This window comes from Delphinus delphis, chromosome 1, assembly GCF_949987515.2.
Source record: "Delphinus delphis chromosome 1, mDelDel1.2, whole genome shotgun sequence".
Lineage (NCBI taxonomy): Eukaryota > Metazoa > Chordata > Mammalia > Artiodactyla > Delphinidae > Delphinus > Delphinus delphis.
In genome coordinates this window covers 105,302,768-105,328,025 of record NC_082683.1, presented here as the reverse complement: position 1 = coordinate 105,328,025, position 25,258 = coordinate 105,302,768, and the positions used below count along the sequence as shown (strand labels likewise).

Here is a 25,258-nt window from a genome sequence, read left to right as displayed (position 1 = left end):
TGGGTCCTCTTGCTTTTTAGAAATAAAGAAATCTAGCAAAGCATTCCAGTGTTTCAAAACTATAAACTCTCCAAGTGCTAATTTATAATGTCTGGTTTTGCAAATTTTATTTTTTTAGACAATAGCGGTTCAGTAAACCCAATAAAAAAATAAGACTGCTGTATCAAGGTCACACAGGAAATAGTTGGTATACTCAAATTAGCTTAAAGAATTTATATACAGAGATATGAATGGGTTATAGATGAACTGTAAGGTACAGTAACCTGAGACCAGTAGCATGGTAATTGTTATCAACCGTAAGCCTGAATGGATAAGAGAAAGCAGTTTCTGGAACTAGGAAGGAGAAAATTTATGGAAAAGGCCCATTTGAGAGGAGCAGTAACTTTTGGTAGAGGTATACTGCCAGCCCAAGATGACTTCTCAGGGAGGAGCTAGGGGAATAAATACTTTGATATCACTATCCACTCCCCTTCTTCCGTACTCTTGGGGCTCCCCCATTGGCTGAACCTAACTGGAAGCTAGAGGGCAAAGAACCCATTGATGTAATCCATGCAGGTCAGCTTCCTGCAGGCAGAAAGCAGGCCCAGAAGGGTGGAGAGGAGATCTAGAGGCAAATGAAGGGTATCAAGCACACACATCTTAACAGTTTTTCTAAGAGTTGAAAATATAATCTTTAATAATCATTCTTTTCATAGTTTTGCATTATATAGACATTGGCAAAAACGAATGAGCCTGCAGTTTTGTAGTAGTATTTTGGGAAACGCCTGTCCCATTGATACTCATTCAAAAGCTTGGTTAATCACGAACAGTTGCAGATCCAGGACTAAACTCAGAATTTACTCTTTCCTACTTCTTTGATGGACACGAAAGAAGTTGTTAACAGTCACTTTTCTTCATCATTCTAGATACCTACATTCAGAAAACCAAGAAGCTTTACATTGACAGTCGTGCTCGGAGAAACCTAGGCTCCATCAACACTGAATTGCAAGATGTGCAGAGGATCATGGTGGCCAATATTGAAGAAGTGCTACAACGGGGAGAAGCTCTCTCAGGTCTCTAAAAGCAGTATGAGTCTTATGAATAAGTGGCTCTTAATCCATAGGCAAGGATAGCTTATTTGGGAGTACATTTTATGCTGTCAGATTCTATCTAGTACTGTTAAGAATTCATCTTTCAAAAATGGATTACATTGCAAGCTTCCAATATATATGTTTCTTCCTAGTGTGGTTAGTTTCTATTGAGTTGGAACAATGTAGTCTCATTCCATATCAGAAGCAATTACTGTTTCCAAGATATTTACAAAATTAAATCAATATTTACAGAAACACTTAAGGGAAATGAAAAGAAGAATGAGAGGAAATTGTCAAAGATTTATTGCAATAGTTTGCTGAGTAGCCACTTTGGGAGACTTTACTGCTGTCAGATCAAATGTTATAAAATGCCATTTTCACCAAGGCATTCCTCTGCTGAAAAACTTTTAAAACCTGTGACTACAAGATAAGGTCTAGTCTCATCTCAACTTAATTTTCATTCATTCAGTCATTATTAACTGAGTACTTGTAATGTGCAAGGCACTGTGTTCTCTATAATGGAAGATAAGGAGATTGCAAACGTCTCTCATCCTCTCTAGTTCACAAACATTCTGCCTCAGCCAGGTCAGTGTCCTCATCATCCTGGACCTTCTTTAGGATCTAGATAAGAACTGCCTCTTCAAAAAAGCCTTACCTGATCCTTATATCCCACAATGCATTAATCTCTTTTGTCCTTCCAATTCTTAAAGCACTTACATATGTAATGTTTTTTAGCACATAATGTGTTATATGTATGTGTGTGTACTAATTTACCTAAAAATATGTATGTTTACTTAATGCTTAACTGTTACCTAAATGTTTAATGTGAGCATATACTTTTTTTTTACATCTTTATTGGAGTATAATTGCTTTACAGTGGTGTGTTAGTTTCTGCTTTATAACAAAGTGAATCAGTTATACATATACATATGTTCCCATATCTCTTCCCTCTTGTGTCTCCCACCCTCCCACCCTCCCTATCCCACTCCTCTAGGTGGTCACAAAGCACCAAGCTGATCTCCCTGTGTTATGAGGCTGCTTCCCACTAGCTATCTACCTTACGTTTGGTAGTGTATATATGTCCATGCCACTCTCTCACTTTGTCACAGCTTACCCTTCCCCCTCCCCATATCCTCAGGTCTGTTCTCTAGTAAGTCTGTGTCTTTATTCCCATCTTACCCCTAGGTTCTTCATGACATTTTTTTTTTCTTAGATTCCATATATATGTGTTAGCATACGGTATTTGTCTTTCTCTTTCTGACTTACTTCACTCTGTATAAGAGACTCTAGGTCCATCCACCTCACTACAAATAACTCAATTTCGTTTCTTTTTATGGCTGAGTAATATTCCATTATATATATGTGCCACATCTTCTTTATCCATTCATCCGATGATGGACACTTAGGTTTTTTCCTTCTCCTGGCTATTGTAAATAGAACTGCAATGAACATTTTGGTACATGACTCTTTTGGAATTATGGTTTTCTCAGGGTATATGCCCAATAATGGGATTGCTGGGTCATATGGCAGTTCTATTTGTAGTTTTTAAGGAACCTCCACACTGTTCTCCATAGCGGCTGTACCAATTCACATTCCCACCAGCAGTGCAAGAGTGTTCCCTTTTCTCCACACCCGCTCCAGCATTTATTGTTTCTAGATTTTTTGGTGATGGCCATTCTGACTGGTGTGAGATGATATCTCATTGTAGTTTTGATTTGCATTTCTCTAACGATTAATGATGTTGAGCATTCTCTCTAATGATTAGTGATGTTGATCATTCTCTCATGTGTTTGTTGGCAGTCTGTATATCTTCTTTGGAGAAATGTCTATTTAGGTCTTCTGCCCATTTTTGGATTGGATTGTTTGTTTTTTTGTTATTGAGCTGCATGAGCTGGTTGTAAATTTTGGAGATTAATCCTTTGTCAGTTGCTTCATTTGCAAATATTTTCTCCCATTCTGAGGGTTGTCTTTTGGTCTTGTTTATGGTTTCCTTTGCTGTGCAAAAGCTTTGCAGTTTCATTAGGTCCCATTTGTTTATTTTTATTTCCATGTCTCTAGGAGGTGGGTCAAAAAGGATCTTGCTGTGATTTATGTCATAGAGTGTTCTGCCTAGGTTTTCCTCTAAGAGTTTGATAGTTCCTGGCCTTACATCTAGGTCTTTAATCCATTTTGAGCTTATTTTTGTGTATGGTGTTAGAGAGTGTTCTAATCTCACACTTTTGCGTGTACCTGTCCAGTTTTCCCAGCACCACTTATTGAAGAGGCTGTCCTTTCTCCACTGTACATTCTTGCCTCCTTTATCAAAGATAAGGTGACCATATGTGCATGGGTTTATCTCTGGGCTTTCTATCCTGTTGCATTGATCTATCTTTCTGTTTTTGTGCCAGTACCATACTGTCTTGATTACTGTAGCTTTGTAATATAGTCTGAGGTCAGGGAGCCTGATTCCTCCAGCTCCGTTTTTCATCCTCAAGATTGCTTTGGCTATTCGGGGTCTTTTGTGTTTCTATACAAATTGTGAAATTTTTTGTTCTAGTTCTGTGAAAATTGCCAGTGGTAGTTTGATAGGGATTGCATTGAATCTGTAGATTGCTTTGGGTAGTAGAGTCATTTTCACAGTGTTGATTCTTCCAATCCAAGAACATTGTATATCTCTCCGTCTATTTGTATCATCTTTAATTTCTTTCATCAGTGTCTTATAATTTTCTGCATACAGGTCTTTTGTCTCCTTAGGTAGGTTTATTCCTAGATATTTAATTCTTTTTGTTGCAGTGGTAAATGGGAGTGTTTTCTTGATTTCACTTTCAGATTTTTCATCCTTAGTGTATAGGAATGCCAGAGATTTCTGTGCATTAATGTTGTATCCTGCTACTTTACCAAATTCATTGATTAGCTCTAGTAGTTTTCTGGTAGCATCTTTATGATTCTCTATGTATAGTATCATGTCATCTGCAAACAGTGACAGCTTTACTTCTTCTTTTCCGATTTGGATGCCTTTTATTTTCTTTTCTTCTCTGATTGCTGTGGCTAAAACTTCCAAAACTATGTGGAATAAGAGTGGTGAGAGTGGGCAACCTTGTCTTTTTCCTGATCTTAGTGGAAATGCTTTCAGTTTTTCACCATTGAGGACGATGTTGGCTGTGGGTTTGTCATATAGAGCATATACTTTTTAAAAGTAGTATTTATGTGTTTCATATCTATTTCATATACTTCTTTTATTTCTTTCACAGTAATTATCACAAGTAGTTTCCTTAATGTGTATTTTTTGAATTCAACCTTGTTACATATTCATGAATAATGGGTTTTCCTTTATTATGAATTGCAGATTTTAACCTTTATGTCTGTAGTCAGCAGTTGTCCCAGCATATAGCTTCAAACTCTTTAAACATCAGATTTTGGATTTGTGAGTCTGTGTAAATTTTCATCATTACAGACTCACAGGTTCTACTTGGGATAAAGTAAACCAGCACAGGAATTTTTCTTAAATCCAAATTTTATATACTGGTCAATTTATCAAAAGTGTAACGGATTTTCTTCTAGTGCTTTGCTGATTGCTACAAAGCTGATATGCTGATTAAAAAAGAAGTACAATTCTACCCTTAAATAACTTCATGTGATTGGGAAGATAAGAAAGATTGTCACAGAGTAATTTATAGATAGTATAAGGGAACAAACATCAGTTGAACACTTACATTGTGCTAGGCAATATGGTAGGGGGACTTTACATATATCTTAGTTATTCTTTAGAGTAATCCCATGTGAAGTGGGTGATATCAAACTGGTTTCACAGATAAAGAAGCAAAGACTCAGAAAAGTAGCTTACTATAAAAGTTACACTGCTAGTACCTGGCAGAATTTGTTGGCTTTTGGAGTCCTTGTCCATCTTCAGTGAATGACAGTGTTAAATCATTATATATAGATCTGTAGACAATAAGAGCTATAAAAATGTAGAAGGAAGTAGATAAATGAACAGGAAAGATTTCTTGAGTTTTGATAGATCAGGAAGGAGTGAAGAGTGGTATTTTAAGAGGAAGAAAAAGCATATGCTGAACAGAGCATATATGAAGACAGTGGAAAGATTAGGCCACCTCAAAAAATGTTCTCTTCCTCTTTAAGCTTCTGTATAATAAGAGTCCATCTTTTACACCTTTTTCTCCTTCTAAGTTTTAAAGTTTTAGAGCTAATCAACTTTGCATTTATGACCCAAGAATAGTTCCTGTGGGTTCTTTTAACAAGATCAAATTATGCCTTTTTTACTGCCTAAATATACCTGTTTCTTTTAAGCCATAGGTTTTATTTTTTATCCAAAGATGTCACCCTATTAGACTGTAAATTCCACAAATATAGAGATCATGTATGTTTTGATCATAATTGTATCCTCTAGCACTTCTCATGGTGCCCATAACATGAATATTTGCTAAATGACTTCTCCAAGCAATAACTTTGTCTTCATGATACTATGTGTTTCCAAATGTTCCAGTGTAAAGGAATTCTCTTAACTATTAATTATTTCATATGACCTAATATTTATTTCCTTGCCCAGTTATTCTCAGCAGATTTAGATTCATGTAGCAAATATTTATTTATTGATTTTTCACTGTATTTTTCACTGACTATGCCAGATCACTTTCTAGGCACTGGGAATATAGTAATAAACACAGTAGTAGTTAAAAACCTCTGTCCAATGGATTGTACATTCTAGTAGACAGGCTGGAAAGATTCCTTGCAGCATTGTCATGGCTATTTCTCATCCCTTAACTGCTTTTTGCACTAGATGCTTTTCTTACAGGACAAGTTCTAATTTGGAAATGGCTGGCATGCCTGTGTTATTAAGTAATGCCACATTTCTCAATCAAAACCAGTCTCTATTAAGCAACTCCAAATATTCCAAAAGCATTCTCCAAGGAAGAACAAATAAATTCAGATTGCAATATAGTTTTTCAGAATTTTAAAGAAGTAAAAAGTTTTATTACAATTTATTTATGCCAAACTGAGAGTTTGTTTTTATTATTAAAAACATGCCATATATTTTAAGCCCAGTCTAGCTTGTGTATATCTGACTATTTCTCTAAGTGCTCAGTTAACAATTAAAAGAAGAGACTGACATTACAAATGTCCTTATAGGAGAAAAGAAAAACTTTGCCTAAGATTCTAAAAAGCTTAATTTAGTAGATATTGGTGGTTTTCTAGCACCTGTGATTGTATTTTCATTATAATACAGCTTTCCTGTATCTGTTAAAATATAATTTCTGATAGCTTTATCTTCATAATAATAGTCTTTACTATGTGGAAAGTCTTAGAAATTTGGTAGCAGTCACCACTGAGATATAGCTTAATACTCAGTGTCTGGTTCTTTGAATTTTCTGGTTACCTGCATCTTTTATCTTACCTGGATTATCATTTGTCAAAATATGAGCAAATATGATTTAGACCATTAAGAGATTATGAAGATAGTTATGGTCAGCTAACGTTTGTCAAGTGTTTATTGTATGTAGGCATTGTGCCCACTTTACAGGCATCCTATGATATGTTTATTGTTACTATATAATCCCTATTTTTATAGACAAAAGAAGCTGGGTCTTAGAGAGGCTGAGTTGACCAATACCACGTGACTGGTACAGCTGAGATTTGAACCAGGGTCTGAGGCCAGAGCCTGCATACAGCCTCAAGAATTTGAACATAAATTGATCTGATAATTTTTAAATGCATTGTAGATTTTACAGTGCTTCAGGATCACGAGTTAATCAGTGTATGCAACCGTACCCTTAAAATAAAAATGATAATTTAAGCTTCATGGTTTGAAATAGTGCCACTCATTTTGGTTATTTTTATGTCTTAATACATTTGATAAAATACTTTAAGGGACTAATTGATGTTATCCTTTTTTCCTTTTTTGACAGCATTGGATTCGAAGGCTAACAATTTGTCCAGTCTGTCCAAGAAATACCGCCAGGATGCGAAGTACTTGAACATGCGTTCCACTTACGCCAAACTTGCAGCAGTAGCTGTATTTTTCATCATGTTAATAGTGTATGTGAGATTCTGGTGGCTGTGAAGTAGTGAATCCAGTCACTGGCAAGGAAGAACCTAGAACCCAGCAGGTGTATGTTTTCAGGAAGCTGAGCTCACAGAGATGCGTATTAGAATCCAAGTGGAACTTCTGCCTCTAAAGACCTTGCAAGGAAAGACATGTCCTGAAAATGAAAGATTACGCCTCATTTAATGAAGCTTAGCCCTATGTAGAAAGTGTCTTTTGGGGGCAGAGGCTTTCTCTGGGTGCTAAGCCATATATGTTAGGGAACAGTAGATTGTTTTATTTGTTTTTTTCCCTCCCAGTGTTTTACATTTTTAAAACAGCACTGACTGGGCATTCTCATCTCTAATGGAGCCGTCAGTGAGGTTTGGCTTAACCAACCTGTGCTAGCAACAGTCTGAAATCCCTTCAGAGAAGGCAGCCCTTTGGAAAGTTTTTGGACTCTGTTTAATCAACATTCCGTTTGTTGGTGACACTTGTGATTTTTCAGGAATCTGAGTTGTTGATGGCCTTTTAAACAAGACTCCAGTATGTGAAGGTTAATTGCTGTGCTGCAAGAGATCCTGTCTATTGGCCCCTGTAGGAAGTTAACCTTTGTTGTTTTCCATTTATGATGTTTTGCTTATTGCACAATTGCTTTAGGGTTAAATGAATTATATTGATGCCTTGAAATTATAGCACTCCGTGATTAAGAAGCTAAAATGTTTTCTGTCATTTACTCCTTAAAAGACTTAAATGTTTTGTTTGGGACATTCTTAATTTTATTTTTCCGCATCTGGTTTATATTAATCTAAGAGTGAATGTAGCGTACTGATAGCCAGAGGCCCCTGACTTAGTGACAAAGAGAGGCCGGCTCATGACTACAGCTTTGTCCTGCCCTTTTCTCACTTTTTCTCCACTACGATGTTCCCCACTCTTCCTCCTGCCACAATTTGCTAACATTTTTTAAATTCCTCTATGTCCAATAGTTTCATGTCCCTCTCAGGATATCCTCAAATTTCAAAATGGAAAATATTCAGTTGCATAGTTAATTAAATTGAAATTTTTCAGAGCAACTACTCAAACTACTAAACACATTTATCTGAGAAAATCTGAGAGCACCTTGTATCTGCTTCAGTTATGTAATTCTCTGAGAATGTTCCAGAAATAGGTAACTCATTTACAGTAGCTTCTATTAACAAATAAAAGTACCTATGATTTTTCCCTTTTTTGCTCAGGGATAATGGGAATTTCCTTTTACCTTCTGAGGTAGAATTTTTTTAAATGGGGAGAGTAGGCCTTTTAAATATTGTCACAAGGGTCTACAATATAACCTATAATTACTACACATACTGCAAACATTTCTTTAAATTGTACAGGAAAATGAGCCTACTTCTTAAAATCTTTGGAAAGAACTTTAACCAGTAAGCAATTTTATAACTCAGGATCATCAAACCTACTGTTCTGATTCCTGATAGAGAAAAAAAATTCTATTTCTTTAAAACAAGGCAAGGAGAAATGCTTATTTTATTCCTGATAATTTACAGAACTAGAATAAAACTTTTTTCTTTCCATTTTGGACCTATGTCTGCCAATTGGAGTTTTGTGCATGAAATAAGAAGTTACTTTTTATAGCGAATAAGTGCTTTGAAGTCCCTAAAAGGCTTATCCTAAGTAATGATATTGGTAATAAAAGCCTTTGAAAGGCTGAAAACCTAAGTATTGGTACCATAGCATTTGGTACTTTTGTAGGAGTGGAGAGTGGCAGCTCGTTGAGAGTTGCATGCTGCAACCAAGTAGTCAGCAATGAAATAAATACTTCTAGAATGTTCCCTTTAGTGTGAAGTTTTGTTATCTAGTTAATTTACGTGCACATCTTCTTCTATAGATACACTTCTACCTAAACTCAGTGAGTTAATTAAAAAATGAGTTGGGGTGGGGGATGATAAACAAAGGGATAAGAAAGTAGTTTAAGATTATGATGGTAGAAAATGAAAGAACAGGACTGTCATAATATGACTTCTGCTTCTGTTCCTTATTGGAGGAAGTGGGAAGATCTGACTAGATGAAATGAACCAGCAATCAAACAGGTATCTAAAATAGAATGTGATAAATACTGTTCAGGGTTATCGGGGGCACATTAAAAAAGGACACCTAATTTACTGTGGGAAGGGGTGTGGTAAGAGAAGGAGATTTCCCAGACGGAGTCAACGGCTTGTGAAGAGTCATGAGTTAAAAGACTGAGGCCCATTTGGGGGATCATATAGCTTGGTTTAACTTAACTCATAGGTTAAGTGTAGGCAACTGAGACTTGAGGAAGAAGAAGTAGACGGTACACTGTCATGCAAGTCATTCAGACTATACTAACATCAGTGGCAAGAGATGGCATCAGATTTATAACTTCAAATGATCATTCTGGCCATGCTATAAAAGATATATTAGAGAGGAATAAGCCTGAAAGTAGGGAGATGAAACTAAGGAGCCATCAGAGTAGAATGAGACATAGACAGGTTTCAAGTTATTTTCAAGAAAGGAATAATCCCACATACTGAAATATTTACACAATGCTTTCTTTGTTAGGAGCTTATTTTAATTCTCATGTTGACATTTTGAAGTAAATACTGTTCACACCATGTGAATGAAGAAACTTTACTGCACTGAGGCACAGAAGAGTTGAGTAATTTATCCAAAGATGCAGAGCTAGCAAGTGACAGAGCTAAGATTTGAACCTAGACAGTTTGACTCCAGAGTCTGTGCTTTTCTCCACCATACTATACCACCAAGAGGTCAAATCAAACAAGTACCACAAAATGTATTTTGAATTTAACAATTAGGAGCGTAATCATACAAGCAGAGTAATTCCAGGGCAGGAGAGACACAAGTCAGATTGCAGTGGGTTGAGGATTGTGTGAACCACTAGGAGGTAAAGACATTGAACTACTCTTTAGAAGTAGCTTTTTTGGTTATGGCAGTGAACTTCATAACATGTTTTAATTAAGGAATCTCACAAGTGTTAACATAGCAATATTTGGCACATTGTATGTACATCTCTTCATTTAAATGTCTAAATGGTTCTTAAGCTTTTTGGAAAACCTTTGAAAATCTGGTGAAGGGTATGTGCCTTTACCCCAGAACAATGTTCATGTGTACATGTATACCAAGTATCACATACTATGTCAGGGTTTTCAAGAACTCTATAAAGCCTGTTCATGACCTGGTGGTCCATGATCCCCCCCAGCTAAGAACTCCAAATATAGAGGATGTGGAAACTCAAAGGAAAGAATCCAGAAACCTTGAAAACTGTACAGCTGAGGTGAACTAGAAAAATTCTACAGTTTGAACTAACTTTGTGGATGAGATTCATTCTTAAAAAATTGTGTAAAAAAATTCTATCAAATATTTTTGGATCTTGTTCTACAGAAAAAAAATATTTGGTCCAGTTCCTCAAAATCAAGGATCTTAAATTTTTTATTTCTACTTTTATCAGTAGGAAGTCTTGCAAAAGCAAGTTAAGAAGGCAAATGGATAATCATTTCTTCATACATAGTATTTAATAATACATGTATGAGAAAACATCTCAATTTAAATTCCCATCTTATTGGGAGTTTTCATGACCTAAGGGCTTGTATGTTGGTGGACACACAATTAAGGCTTTTAGTTAGTGTATTTAGCAGAACTGACTGAGCCCCATCTGGTTGTCTTTTTAGCTCAGCAAAAAGGCAAAGAGCAGTGGTTGTAAAGATGTTACTACTGTAAATGCACATTAACTAATTGGACCAAATAAATAGCTTGTACTTTTTAAAAGTCCCAAAGAAAAATTTGTAGCATGTGTGACATAGTTTGAGGTAGAAGGGGCAAATTGAGTCTCACATCCTATTAATCATTACAGACAGCGTTGACCCAACAGTATAAAACTATCTTGAGCAATTTAATCACTCCATTCTAATAAAGTTTATTTCAAGTGCTGTAATTGAATCCATGTCTTAGATTAGAAAAATTGTTGGAAATTTGACTTCCATATACTAATCAAAACTGGACTAACCTATAACCTTCATTAATTGAGCATATGTGTCAGTCATTTTACATGTATTATTACAGTCCTCATAACCATTTTCCCAGCTTGCCCAAGGTCACATAGCAAGTTGAAGTACTTGGGTTCAAATCCAGGACTGCTAGACACCCAACCACTACATATACTGTTTATTCCTAAATTATGATGTAGAATTGTTTGTCCTAAGCACTATTTCACTTTGTCCTGTCAAGTTATTTGTTTTTGTCTTTTTTTGGAAAAGGTTGGCTTTTTAAAAATATAATTTCATTTTATTATTTCCTTCTCTTATTCATTTACTTATCTGTCATTTCTCCCTTTATTTTTTAATATTTTTTGCTCTCGGGTTCTTGTTTGCCTTTTCTCCTTCTTGGTTTGTAACACATTTTTTAAAAACTTTATTTTCTATTGGAGTACATTTGATTAACAATGTTGTGTTAGTTTCAGGTGTACAACAAAGTGATTTGATTATACATATACATGTATCTATTCTTTTTCAAATTCTTTTACCAATTAGGTAGTTACAGAATATTGAGCAGAATTCCTTGTGCTATACAGTAGGTCCCCATTGGTCATCCATTTTAAATAGAACAGTGTGTGCATGGCAATCCCAAACTCCCTAACTATCCCTCCCCCCACACACACCCTTCTCCCCTGGTAACCATATTCTCTAAGTCTGTGAATCTGTTTTGTAAATAAGTTCCTTTTATCATTTTTTTTTAGATTCTGCATATAAGTGATATCATATGATATTTCTCTTTCTCTGTATGACTTACTTCACTCAGTATGACAATCTCTAGGTCCATCCATGTTGCTGCAAATGGCATTATTTCATTCTTTTTAACAGCTGAGTAATATTCCACTGTATATATGTACCACATCTTCTTTATCCATTCTTCTGTTGATGGACATTTAGGTTGCTTCCATGTCTTGGCTATTGTGAACAGTGCTGCAATGAACATTGGGGCGCATGTATCCTTTCAGACCATGTTTTTCTCTGGGTATATGCCCAAGACTGGGAATGCAGGATCATATGGTAGCTCTATTTTTAGTTTCTTAAGGAACCTCCATACTGTTCTCCATAGTGGCTGCACCAATTTACATTCCCACCAACAGTGCAGGAGGGTTCCCCTCTCTCCACACCCCCTCCAGCATTTATTGTTTGTGGATTTTTTGATAATAGCCATTCTGACTGGTGTGAGGTGATATCTTATTGTAGTTTTGATTTGCAGTTCTCTAATAATTAGTGATGTTGAACATCTTTTCATGTGCCTCTTGGCCATCTGTATGTCTTCTTTGGAGAAATGTCTATTTAGGTCTTCTGCCCATTTTTTTTTTAATTAATTATTTTTGGCTGCATTGGGTCTTTGTTGTTGCGTGCAGGCTTTCTCTAGTTGCAGAGAACAGGGGCTACTCTTCATGGCAGTGTGCAGGCTTCTCATTGCGGTGGCTTCTCTTGTTGCAGAGCCCAGGCTCTAGGCGCACAGGCTTCAGTAGTTGTGGCTTGCAGGCTCTAGAGCACAGGCTCAGTAGTTGTGGTGCACGGGTTTAGTTGCTCCATGGTATGTGGGGTCTTCCCGAACCAGGACTCGAACCCATGTCCCCTGCATTGGCAGGCGGATTCTTAACCACTGTGCCACCAGGGAAGCCCTTCTGCCTATTTTTGATTGGGTTGTTTGTTTTGATGATATTAAGCCTCATGAGCGGTTTGTAAATTTTGGAGACTAATCCCTTGTCAGTCACATCATTTGCAAATACTTTCTCCCATTCTGTGGGTTGTCTTTTCGTTTTGTTTATGGTTTCCTTTGCTGTGCAAAAGATTTTGAGTTTAATTAGGTCCCATTTGTTTATTTTTGTTTTTATTTCCATTACTCTGGGAGACAGATCGAAAAAGATATTGCTGCAATTTATGTCAGAGAGTGTTCTTCTGCCTATGTTTTCCTCTAGGAGTTTTATAGTGTCCAGTCTCACATTTAGGTTTTCAATCCATTTTGTATTTATATTTGTGTATGGTGTTAGAGAATGTTCTGATTTCATTTTTTTACATGTAGCTGTCCAGTTTTCCCAGCACCATTTATTGAAGAGACTGTCTTTCCTTCATTGCATATCCTTGCCTCCTTTGTCATAGATTAATTGACCATAGGTGTGTGGGTTTATTTCTGGGCTTTCTATCCTGTTCCATTGATCTATATTTCTGTTTTAGAGCCAGTATCATACTGTTTTGATGACTGTAGCTTTGTAGTGTAGTCTGAAGTCAGGGCACCTGATTCCTCCAGGTTTGCTTTTCTTTCTCAAGATTGCTTTGACTATTCGGGTTCTCTTATGTCTCCATACAAATTTTAAGATTTTTTTGTTCTAGTTCTGTGAAAAATGCCATTGGTAATTTGATAGGGATTGCATTGAATCTGTAGATTGCCTTGGGTAGTATGGTCATTTTGACAATATTGATTCTTCCAATCCAAGAACATGGTATATCTTTCCATCTGTTTGTGTCATCTTCGATTTCTTTCATCAGCAGCATTTTATAGTTTTTGGAGTACAGGTCTTTTACCTCCTTAGGTAGGTTTATTCCTAGATATTTTATTCTTTTTGATGATAAATGGGATTATTTCTTGAATTTCTCTTTCTGATCTTTTGTTGTTAATGTATAAGAATGCAACAAATTTCTGTTTGTTAATTTTGTAACCTGCAACTTTACCAAATTCATTGATGAGCTCTAGTAGTTTTCTGGTTGCATCTTTAGGATTTTCTATGTATAGTATCATGTCATCCGAAAACAGTGAGTTTAATTTCTTTTCCAGTTGGGATTCCTTTTATTTCTTTTTCTTCTCTGATTGCTGTAGCTAGGACTTCTAAAACTACGTTGAATAAAAGTGGTGAGAGTGGACATCCTTGTCTTGTTCCTGATCTTAGAGGAAATGCTTGTAGCTTTTCACCATTGAGTATGATGTTAGCTGTAGGTTTGTTGTATATGGCCTTTATTATGTTGAGGTATGTTCCCTCTATACCCACTTTTCGGAGAGTTTTTATCATAAATGGGTGTTGAATTTTGTCAAAAGCTTTTCTGCATCTATTGAGATGATCATATTGTTTTTATTCTTCAATTTGTTGATGTGGTGTATCACAGTGATTGATTTGCAGATATTGAAAAATCCTTGCATCCCTGGGATACATCCCACTTGATCATGGTGTATGATCCTTTTACTGTATTGTTGGATTCAGATTGCTAGTATTTTGTTGAGGATTTTTGCATCTATGTTCATCAGTGATATTGGCCTGTAATTTTATTTTTTGTGGTGTCTGTCTGGTTTTGGCATCAGGGTGATGGTAGCCTCATAGAATGAGTTTGGGAGGTTTCCTTCCTCTGCAATTTTTGGAACTGTTTCAGAAGGATAGGTGTTTCAGAAGGATAACTCTTCTCTAAATGTTTGATACAATTCACCTGTGAAGCCACCTGGTCCTGGACTTTTGTTTCTTGGAGTTTTTAAATCACAGTTTCAATTTCCTTACATGTGATTGGTCTGTTCATATTTTCTCTTTCTTCCTGGTTCAGTCTTGGGAGATTGTACCTTTCTAAGAATTTGTCCATTTCTTCTAGGTTGTCCATTTTATTGGCATACAGTTGCTTGTAGTAGTCTCTTATGATCCTTTGTATTTCTGTGGTGTCAGTAGTAACTTCTCCTTTTTCATTTCTAATTTTATTGATTTGAGTCCTCTCCCTTTTTTTTCTTAATGAGTCTGGCTAAAGGGTTATAAATTTTGTTTATCTTGTCAGAGAACCAGTTTTTGTTTCATTGATCTTTGCTATTGTTTTCTTCATCTCTATTTCATTTATTTCTGCTCTGGTCTTTATGATTTTCTTCCCTCCTACTAACTTTAGGTTTTGCTTGTTCTTCTTTCTCTAGTTGCTTTTGGTGTAAGGTTAGGTTGTTTATTTGAGATTTTTCTTGTTTCCTAAGGTAAGATTGTATTGCTATAAACTTCCCTCTTAGAATTGCTTTTGCTGCATCCCATAGGTTTTGGATCATTATGCTTTCATTTTCATTTGTCTCTAGGTATTTTTTGATTTCCTCTTTGATTTCTTCAGTGATCCATTGGTTGTTTAGTAGCATATTGTTTAGCCTCCACGTGTTTGTGCTTTTTACAGTTATTTTTTCTTGTAGTTTATTTCTAATCTCATAGCGTTGTGGTAGGAAAAGATGCCTGATATGATTTCAATTTTCTTAAATTTACTGAGTCTCACTTTGTGGCCCAGCATGTGGTCAATCCTGTAGGATGTTCCATATACACATGAGAAGAATGTGTATTTTGCTGCTTTTGGATGGAATGCTCTGTAAATATCAGTTATGTCCCTCTGGTCTAATGTGTCATTTAAGGCTTGTATTTCGTTATTAATTTTCTGTCTGTATGGTCTATCCATTGGTGTAAGTGGAGTGTTAAACTCCCCCACTATTATTGTGTTACTTTTGATTTCCTCTGCTATGGCTGTTAGCATTTGCCTTATATATTGAGGTGCTCCTATGTTGGGTGCATATGTATTTGTAATTGTTATATCTTCTTCTTGGATTGATCCCTTGATCATTATGTAGTGTCCTTCTTTGTCTCTTATAACAGTCTTTATTTTGAAGTCTATTTTGTCTGATATGAGTATTGCTACTCCAGCTTTCTTTGGATCTACACTTGCATGGAATACATTTTTCCATCCCCTCACTTTCAGTCTGTATGTGTCCCGAGGTCTGAAGTGGGTCTCTAGTAGACAGCATATATACAGGTCTTGTTTTTGTATCCATTTAGCCAGTCTGTGTCTTTTGCTTGGAGCATTTAATTCATTTACATTTAAGATAATTATCGATATGCAAGTTCCTATTGCCATTTTCTTAATTGTTTTGGGTTTGTTTTTATAGGTCTTTTTTCTTCCCTTCCTGTCTTGTTCTCTTCTCCTGGGATTTGATGACCATGTTTAGTGTTGTGTTTGAGTTGCCTTTTCTTTTCTTTTTCCTTTTTTTTTTTGTTCGTGTGTGTGTGTGTGTGTGTGTGTGTGTGTGTGTATCTATTGTGTTTTGGGGTTTGCTGATCCCATAGGTTTTGATATAGCAGTCTATATATGTACAAGGTTGTTTTCAGTTGCTGGTGTCTTTCCCGTCTAGAGAAGTTTCTCTTAGCAATTGTTGTAAAGCTTGTCTGGTGGTACTGAACTCTCTTAGCTTTTGCTTTTCTGTGAAGCTTTTGATTTCTCTGTTAAGTCTGAATGAGAGCCTTGCTGGGTAGAGTATTCTTGGTTGTAGGTTCTTCCCTTTCATCACTTTAAAAATATCGTGCCACTCCCTTTTGGCCTGCAGAGCTTCTGCTGAAAAATCAGCAGATATTCTTATGGGAGTTCCCTTGTATGTTGTCATTTTTCCCTCATTGCTTTTTTTGTTTGTTTGTTTTTTATTTTGTTTGTTTTTTAACATCTTTATTGGAGTATAATTGCTTTACAGTGTTGTGTTAGCTGTATAAAAGAGTGAATCAGGTATATGTATACATATATCCCCATGTCCCCTCCCTCTTGCATCTCCCTCCCACCCTCCCTATCCCTTGTTGCTTTTAATAGTTTTTCTTTGTCTTTAATTTTTGTCAGTTTGATTACTATGTGTCTCAGCATATTCCTCCTTGGGTTTATCCTGCTTGGGACTCTCTGCACTTCCTGGACTTGGGTGACTATTTTGTTTCCCATGTTAGGGAAGTTTTCAGCAATTATCTTTTCAGATATTTTCTCAGGTCCTTTCTCTCTCTCTTCTCCTTCTGGGACCCCTATAATGTGAATGTTGGTATGGTTGGTGTTGTACCAGATGTCTCTTAGATTGTCTTAATTTCTTTTTATTCTTTTTTCTTTATTCTGTTCTGTGGCAGTGATTTCCACCATTCTGTCTTCCAGGTCACTTATTCGTTCTTCTGCCTCAGTTATTCTGCTACTGATTCCTTCTAGTGTATTTTTCATTGCAGTTTTTATACTGTTCATCTCTGTTTGTTTGTTCTTTAGTTCTTCTAGGTCTTTGTTAAACATTTCTTGCATCTTTTCGATCCTTGCCTCCATTCTTTTTCGAGATCCTGGATCATCTTCGCTATCATTATTCTGAATTATTTTTCTGGAAGTTTGCCTATCTCCACTTCACTTAGTCTTTCTGGGGTTTTATCTTGTTTCTTCATCTGGGACATATACCTTTGCCATTTCATTTTGTTTAATTTTCTGTGATTGTGGATTCCATTCCACAGGCTGCAGGATTGTAGTTCTCATTTCTGCTGTCTGCAGAAGGGGGTGAGGCTGGTGGATAAGGCTGTCTAAGAGTCTTGTGCAAGCTTCATGATGGGAGGGCCTGGTGGTGGGTGGCGGTGGATCTTGTCCCTCTGGTGGGCAGGGCTGTGCTCAGTAAAACATTAATCCGCTTGTCCACTCATGGATGGGGCTGTGCTCCCACCCTGTTGGTTGTCTGGCCTGAGGCAACCCAGCACTGGAGCCTACAGGCTGTTTGGTGGGGCTAATGATGGCCTCAAGGAGGGCTCATGCCAATGGGTACTTCCCAGAATTGCTGCTGGCAGTGTCCTTGTCCCCACAGTGAGCCCCAGCTGCCCCCACCTCCTCAGGAGACCCTTCACTACTAGCAGGTAAGTCTGGATCAGTCTTTTATGGGGTCACTGTTTTTTTCCCCTGGGTCCTGGTGCACACCTCCTCAGGAGACCCTTCACTACTAGCAGGTAAGTCTGGCTTAGTCTTTTATGGGGTCACTGTTTTTTTCCCCTGGGTCCTGGTGCACACCCTCTGAGAGTGGAGTCTCTGTTTCCCCCAGTCCTGTGGAAGTCCTGTGATCAAATCCCACTTGCCTTCAAAGCTAGATTCTCTGGGGACTCTTCCTCCCATTGCTGGACTCCCAGTCTGGGCAGCCTGACATGGGGCTCAGAACTTTCACTCCTGTGGGATAACTTCTGTGGTATAATTGTTTTCCAGTTTGTAGGTCACCCACCCGGCAGGTGTGGGATTTGAGTTTATCATGATTGCATCCCTCCTACCATCTTGCTGTGGCATCCTTTTTGTCTTTGGATGTAGGATATCCTTTTTTGTAGGTTCCAGCGTTTTTTATCAATGGTTGTTCAGCAGTTAGTTTTGGGTTTGGTGTTTTTTAAGAAGGGGGTGAGCTCACGTCCTTCTACTCCTCCATCTTGAGCTAATCTCCTGTAATACATCTTATTTTATTTGTTCCTTTACTTTTACATTTGATCTCAGTGTTAATTCAACATTTTTCTACATCTGATTCACTTAAGGTTTAGCAAAGTGATTTTTTAAAATAAATCTCCCCTTTGTTTCTTACGTCCTTTTGCCCATTCTCTTCTCTTTTTCCCCTACTTTTTCCTCACTCCTATTCCTCTCCATTTTACTTCATTTCCCTAGATGCTGCTTTTACTTAGCAGTTAATATGTTACTACAACTTTACTTCTGTAAGCAAGAGCTTTAAAATTAACTGTTATACTTACTCGTTATTTTTAGATCTTAATTTATCTTACCTTTAATTGATTTCATAATATACTGTGTTCTCTTATTAGTCAATGCAGATATGCCCCTGCTTTAAGGAATATTTAAAATATTTCAAACACTGCAAGAATTCAAGAAGAAGCTCCTCTAGTTTGTCTTCTATATTTAGGGCTTCAACTATCACTTGTATTACTGATAGCTCCAAATATACCTGTCTATCCTTAAACTTGAGATCTAGATCCAATTTTTTGCTGCTTATTGGATATCTGTGTTTGAGTATCCCTTAAAACTTAAGTGCACCTAAAACATCTTATTACCTTCATTCCATTACTTTCAAAGTTAAAACCTCACCTGTGCTTTCTAATGTATTTCTGATTTTCAGACATCACCTGCAACTCCTTTACCTGAGCTACAAGTCATGAATTGCATTTGACTCCTCTGTTTTCTCCTTCCACCTCTCAACTGTTAACCAAAACTTGTTTTTCTTAACGGCCAAGATATTTCTCATTCATCACTTCCTTTCTTTTTGGTCTTAGATTCAAGCTCTCATTAACTTTAAGTTGGACTCTTGCAGTAGCCTTCTTACTACTTTCCTTATACACGTCCCTCTTTCAGCCCAGTACTACTACAATGTTAATACCATAAACTTTCATAAAGAGCCAATCGCACCCCCATTTCCTATAGAATAAAAGGTCACATACTCCAGTCTGCCTTCCACAGTGTGACCTCGTATCCTCTCAGACTCATTTGCCACTCCCCACCACCTGTTTTGTTTCATCCACACCAAATTCTCTGGCTTTCTCTAATCAGTCAGATTACCACTTTACCTTGTGCCCTGGCTCATTGGGACCTTCTCTCCAGAATTTTTTTGTGTGTATACTTTACCCCTTTCCTTTTCACTTTCAACCTACTAAAGTTCTGCTCATCTCTCAAAGACCCAGCTCTAACACCTCCTTGTAAAGCCTTTCTAACGTTCTCACATCCTCTTTCTTATCAACCTGGGAGATGTTGTGGTTTCATCCTCCCATAGCAACGTGTTCATATTTCCAGCATAGAACCTACCAATTTAAAATAGTGGTTGACGTGTACTCATTTGTCTCCTTGGCTGTATACCATGTGAAGTCCCTAAGGTAGAGACAAATTGATATTCATGTCTTTTGAGTGCTTGGCACTCAATACAGTGACACGTTGGAGGTACTCAGCAAATAATTGCAGAATGAGTACATTGGATTACAAAAATTTATGCACAAGTTTTCTGGAACTGGGCTGTGCTTTAAGTCATGGATATACACGTAATTTGAATGGAAGGGGAAAACAAAGTGGGGTAAAATGGTATAGGCCTAATACGGGAATTGGAAAGGAGAGAGGCACATTAAAAAGAAGTCAGAACAAAATAGAGGACCAACAGGAAGATTCTATTTATATATAGTAAACACATTGGGGAAGAGGAAGAAAGATAATATAGCAAATGAAATTGGTTCTTTAGGACAGAAACAGTTGAAAGGTAAAAGGGTGAAGAGTAAGGCATGGAGTCAAATTAGACCTGAAGAGAAAGCACAAAAGTCAGACTGGCAGATCTCAGTCTGGAAATGTGTCCAGTTGACCACAGAGCCTATGGTTGCTTGTATGTTGTGTGGATAATATTAAATGAGCTTTTCATGTCACTTAACTCCTTACCAATTTGTCATCTGAAAAAGTGACTCCAGTTCAGCTATAAATACCTTGACCCATATGCCATACAGATTAAGGCATATTTTACCATGCTAAAGATAAGAAACTGGTTTAAGACTTAGTTTTGACCAACCGATGGCAGTTTGCACCTGCCAGACTTCTCTCAAGGATTCCCTTGCAAATAGTGTAGGTAGGCAATGAGGTATGTTGAACTGGGCACACAGGGGGAGGTAGTGAGGACTGAAGAGCTTATCATTTGTATGTCTTTTATTTGGCTATTTGCATAAATGTTCAGAGTGTGTTAATTTGCACACCTGGAACTTTAGAATAAACTAATTTGACTTTCAAATTGGTTTTTCTTGATTTTTTTTTTCATTTTGACACTCTGATTTTTCTTCCATCTTTCTCAAACTCGATTTTCCCCAGTAGTAGAGTTGGGAGTTAACAGTACAAAACGGTGCTTGCTAAAGATTCTTTAAAAATAAAAAGACTGTAAAGAACTTCCAAGCAAAAGTTTAAGAATTTCTGCTTTAGCCCATCCACTTGCTTGTGGTATTTATGTAGCTATATTTGGGGTTTTTTTGTTGTTATTGTTTTTGCTACAATAACCATAGCCTTGCTAGAATCATATACATATTTATTTTCATCAGTTAGGTGAACACTATAGTGTAAAATGGACATTGCTGAAGAAGTACAGAGATTTATATAAACTGCAACAAAGACAAATTACTGACATCACATGCAGCAGTGGTCTGTGGATATGAAAGGGTAGAAAATACTGAGTTGGGAGTCAGAAGACTTGGCTTCTAGATCATCTCACACTCTGCAGCTGTAAGACTTTGGGTAAGTTATTTAGGCACTATGTACCTCAATTTCCCATGGTTGAAAAAATGGGAATGGTATCTGCTCTACCTACTTCACATGAACTATTTGAGTATAAAAGGAGGTAAAAATGCAGTAATAGTTCTGAGGGTTTTATGAACTGTGAAGTGACCTGTAAATACTGTACTGTATTACTATTATTATTATTCTAACTGATCAAGGAAAGCATTCGTTATGAGTGCAGCCCTGCCTGTTCCTCTGAAAACTAACAACCCAGTTCCATAATTATTTTATTCTTGATACTGCAGTCTGGCTGTACTGCAGTATTTAGGATCCTTTAGCACAGTCCATTTCTCAGGCCATGACTTAGTGTTTCCAGAAGAGGGCAGCAAAACTCCAATATGAGGAGTCTGCCACTTCCTCAAAGTAAAGCAGTGTTTCCTTGAGAGGAAAACAACTGTACTGTAAAGAGAACAACAGCCCTTAAACAATGATGGTTTTAGGTGACAGATGAGGCAAATCCCGATACTATAAATGCCACAACAAACATTCACTCATTTCAAATAATATTTTCTTTTTCTGTAACCTCTGAAGAAAATAATCGGGGCTGTTTCTTTAATCTCATTTTAACGATTTGACCTGTGTAGCCAGAACCCACCCCCCACCCCCGCCTCCAGCCAGTTTTTCCATTTAACCCCAGATTTTTAGATCTCACACTGCACCGGTTTTTAAATAAAAATGTTTTTAATAAGATGAAAGTAAGATGTTTAGGCCTGATTCTTAAGCCTGATTCTTTCCATTTAAGATGCCCGGCTAAAAGTCCAAAGAATGATTTCCACTGGTGTCTAAATGTCTGTTATATAGTGTGTCTGTGTCATTTGGAGCAAATGTTATCTGTATCACCTGTTTCTAATTTTTTATTATTTAAATTTGTTTTAAAATATCCTTCTGCTCTTATACCTTCTAAGAACATCAGCAGCTAACATTTGAACTGATCTTTTTTTTTTTTTCGAACTGTTCTTAATAGCATATAAGGTAGTCTCATACTTGTTTTCGTGTGAGGTTGATAGCCATGCTCCCCATTTTACAGATAAATTTTCTCATCTGTAAGCAGACTAGCTGCTCTCTGCTTAAAGAGGAAAGTTCAGGGAGATGCCTCATATGTCAAGAGAGTCCCGAGGGGTGGGTGTTTTCTCTTTCCTAATGAATGATAGAAGAGCCAGTTCAGAAACTGATGCTTTTTCTGTCTGCTTTACCACAATCAGAGATGGGGTAGAAAGGCTTTCAGTGACAGCTTTTCAATTCATTCTGCTTTTGTCAGTTCATTTCTGGCTCTACACTTTGAAAAAATTCCTGTTTCTCACTCTGCCCCCTCTGTTGCCTTCCCCAAGTCAGAGTCCTCTTTCCATTCCAGCTAAACCTCTTCCTGTTCCTAAGAATTGCATCACATTCTGGGCTTACGGTAGACCAGCACCCCCACACTGGCACCAGGGAGTGCACAGGCCTCTTCTTCATTGGTTGAAAGTTCTTGTCTGGTGATCACAGAATAAGTCACTCACTTCCTGACTCCCAGCCCTGGCTGAATTTGCCTCTGGAAAAAAAATATATCTCAGATTTTTGTTTATAAATCCCCTTCACTTCGTCCATATCCTTGGAATGAGCAAGATTTTACCAAGTAGGAACAGTGTGGGAGGGCTTTTGAGGCAGAGGGAGTAGTCTGTGTGCCTCTCTGAATGAGCTGTCTACCCTGTTGTTTCTAATTCTTCATTTCACCCTCACTTTTCAACCCAGTCTAATCCAGCATTGGCTCCCACTGTGCTGAAGGGTTGAGGGGCTTTCACTAAGGACGGTAACGCCCCCCCCCCATATTACTAAATCCAGTCAGTGGATACATCAGTCTCTATCTTACTTGACTGCACAGCATTTGATGCTCCTTGACCTCCTTGATGGACCCACCATCTTCCTTTGGTTTCCACACACTGTTATTTTCCTACCTTCGTCATGGGTCTTCAGTATCCTTTGCAAGCTCGTCTTTCTTTAGGAACCTTTAAGTGTTGGTGTTCCTCAGGACCCCATCTTATGTCAGCCTCTCTTTCTTCTACACATTCTCTGAGAAGTCACATCCCCTTCCATGGCTTTAGTTGAGATCTATATGCCAATGACTTCCAAATCTCTCCTTCCACCGAACTCCAGACTTATGTATCAACTGCCTTCTAGAATCTGTCCAATTGGAAACTCCTAAAACCATATGAACTCACTCCTTCAAACTACTCCTCTTCTAATGTTCCTTATCCAGATATATGCCACAACACCCATCCAGATACTCTAGCCAGAAACGTAGGATTCATCCTCGATTACTCTTTTGCTCACCCTCCACATTCAATCCATAACCAAGTCCAGTAAAATCTGTTTGTTTGGATCTACCCACTTACCCTCATCCCCATCTGACCTAAGTGATCACCTCTGGATTTTTGCAAGTCTTTGCTAGTTTCCTGCCTCCAGTTTTTCTCCCCTTGGATTGTTTTCTACCAGTCACCAGAAAGTTTTTTTATAAATGTAATTCTGATAAATTCACCTCCTTTGTTTAAAATCATTTAGTTGCTTCCCACTGTCCTTAGGCTAGAGTCCAAACTTCTTAGCATGGCTTATAAGCCCTTCATGATCGGCAGCCTGCCTACCTGCCATCAGTCTGTGCTCCACTCCCACTGGATTCCAATGTTTCAAATACACAGTACTTCCTCTTGCTTCTTGGCCTTCACAAATGCTCTTTCCTTTGCCTGGAACACTCTTATTATAGGACCTCAAACATATCCAGTCTAAATTCTACCCCCAAATTGTCATTTATCTTATTCCTCAATCAGAACTGAATTTGGATACTTAATTTTAAATCAGTTCTTGAATTAAAACCCAAACTAACCTTATCTCATCTGATGTTTTTCTTATTTCTCTGAAAAATACATCCAAGGGTGTGTTCTAATGAAAATGTATTTGAACTAATTAACTTAGATCAGGATTGAGTTTTTCCATAGCTCCATGTGAACTGGAACATATTTTTTAAATTACTGGAATGTTTCCTTGATTATTATTCATCATGACATTCTATCTTTGGAATTTTTTGTTCATTTCCAGTTGGTTTCTACTACTCTCCTTTCTTACCTCTCAACCCTTCCCCTCTGGTTACCCTACACTTGCCCCTCAGTGGATCCAGTTTGCATGCAGCGGTAGCTGCTGTGGGGCTGTGGTTAAATAGAACTGCTCAGACTGCAACAGGAAAGCATTGAATCGAAAGCAAGGGGGAGGAAGCACAAACCGATACCCACCACAAAGCTGCTGAGTGCCCAGCATGACCCAAGCCGCACCCTCTGATGAGGAGCCTTGTGGAGGAGTAAGAAGCCACAGAGCTTAATAAATCATCAGCACGGCCCGTTCTCCACTTCCCGTGATCCAGCCTTCCTGGGTCACCATGAGTGTCACCAGGTACTGGCCTAAGAAGGTGGGTGAGGACAGAAAAGCCACCAGAGAGGTAGAGGCTGGGGGAAAGTCCCTAAAATGAATGACTGTGGTCCATTTATCTCAAACTCCCCACATGGTCCAGCTCTGTGAGCAGGAAGATCCAGGGTATATGAGTGTTTCAAAGGAGCTCTCTACCTGGGGTGATTCCCAAAGGTAGGCTCCCATGTTCCCTGAAAATACCTTTGCTACCTGGCTGAAAGGCTGCGTTAGTAGTGGCCAAAATTTTTTATTTTATAACTGAAGATAAAGCCCCCATGAGATATAATTAGAGAGCTTTAAGTTCACATTAAGGTATAAATGACTATTTTTAGATTCTTTCCTGACTTCAGTAGAGGAAGAACGAGAAGGGAAGGAGGGGAGAGCATCAAAGATATATTTCCACTTTATGATTTAGCCCATGCCTACCCTGACTATTTATGCTTGTCATCTTTGCTATCAAAGGAGATACTAATTCTTCAGCAGCCAGAATTATAGGGAAGGAGTTGAAAAGTATGGAAAAATGCGTAGTAACTAGGTCTAGATTTTAATCACTGGTAAGGCTGGGAACTCCTTGGAATTGCAGAGTCTCACAGCAGCTCATTACTCATTACCTCAGAATCTCGGGAGGCGAGAGC

The 25,258-nt window shown here is 37.7% G+C and overlaps 1 protein-coding gene across 2 annotated transcripts in view; it reads left to right on the top strand.

Moving 5' to 3' along the window:
- The window catches only part of SEC22B (SEC22 homolog B, vesicle trafficking protein), a 63,032-nt gene that overhangs the window by 12,382 nt on the left and 25,392 nt on the right, over positions 1-25,258 (top strand). The window contains exons 4-5 of one of the 2 annotated variants that reach the window (XM_060028026.1): positions 906-1,052; positions 6,971-11,694. In XM_060028026.1, the coding sequence (XP_059884009.1) occupies positions 906-1,052; positions 6,971-7,125 (302 nt within the window). In that variant the 3' untranslated portion in view covers positions 7,126-11,694. Of the gene's footprint in view, positions 1-905; positions 1,053-6,970; positions 11,695-25,258 lie in introns of those variants that run through there. The other variant, XM_060028036.2, reaches the window with a different exon arrangement.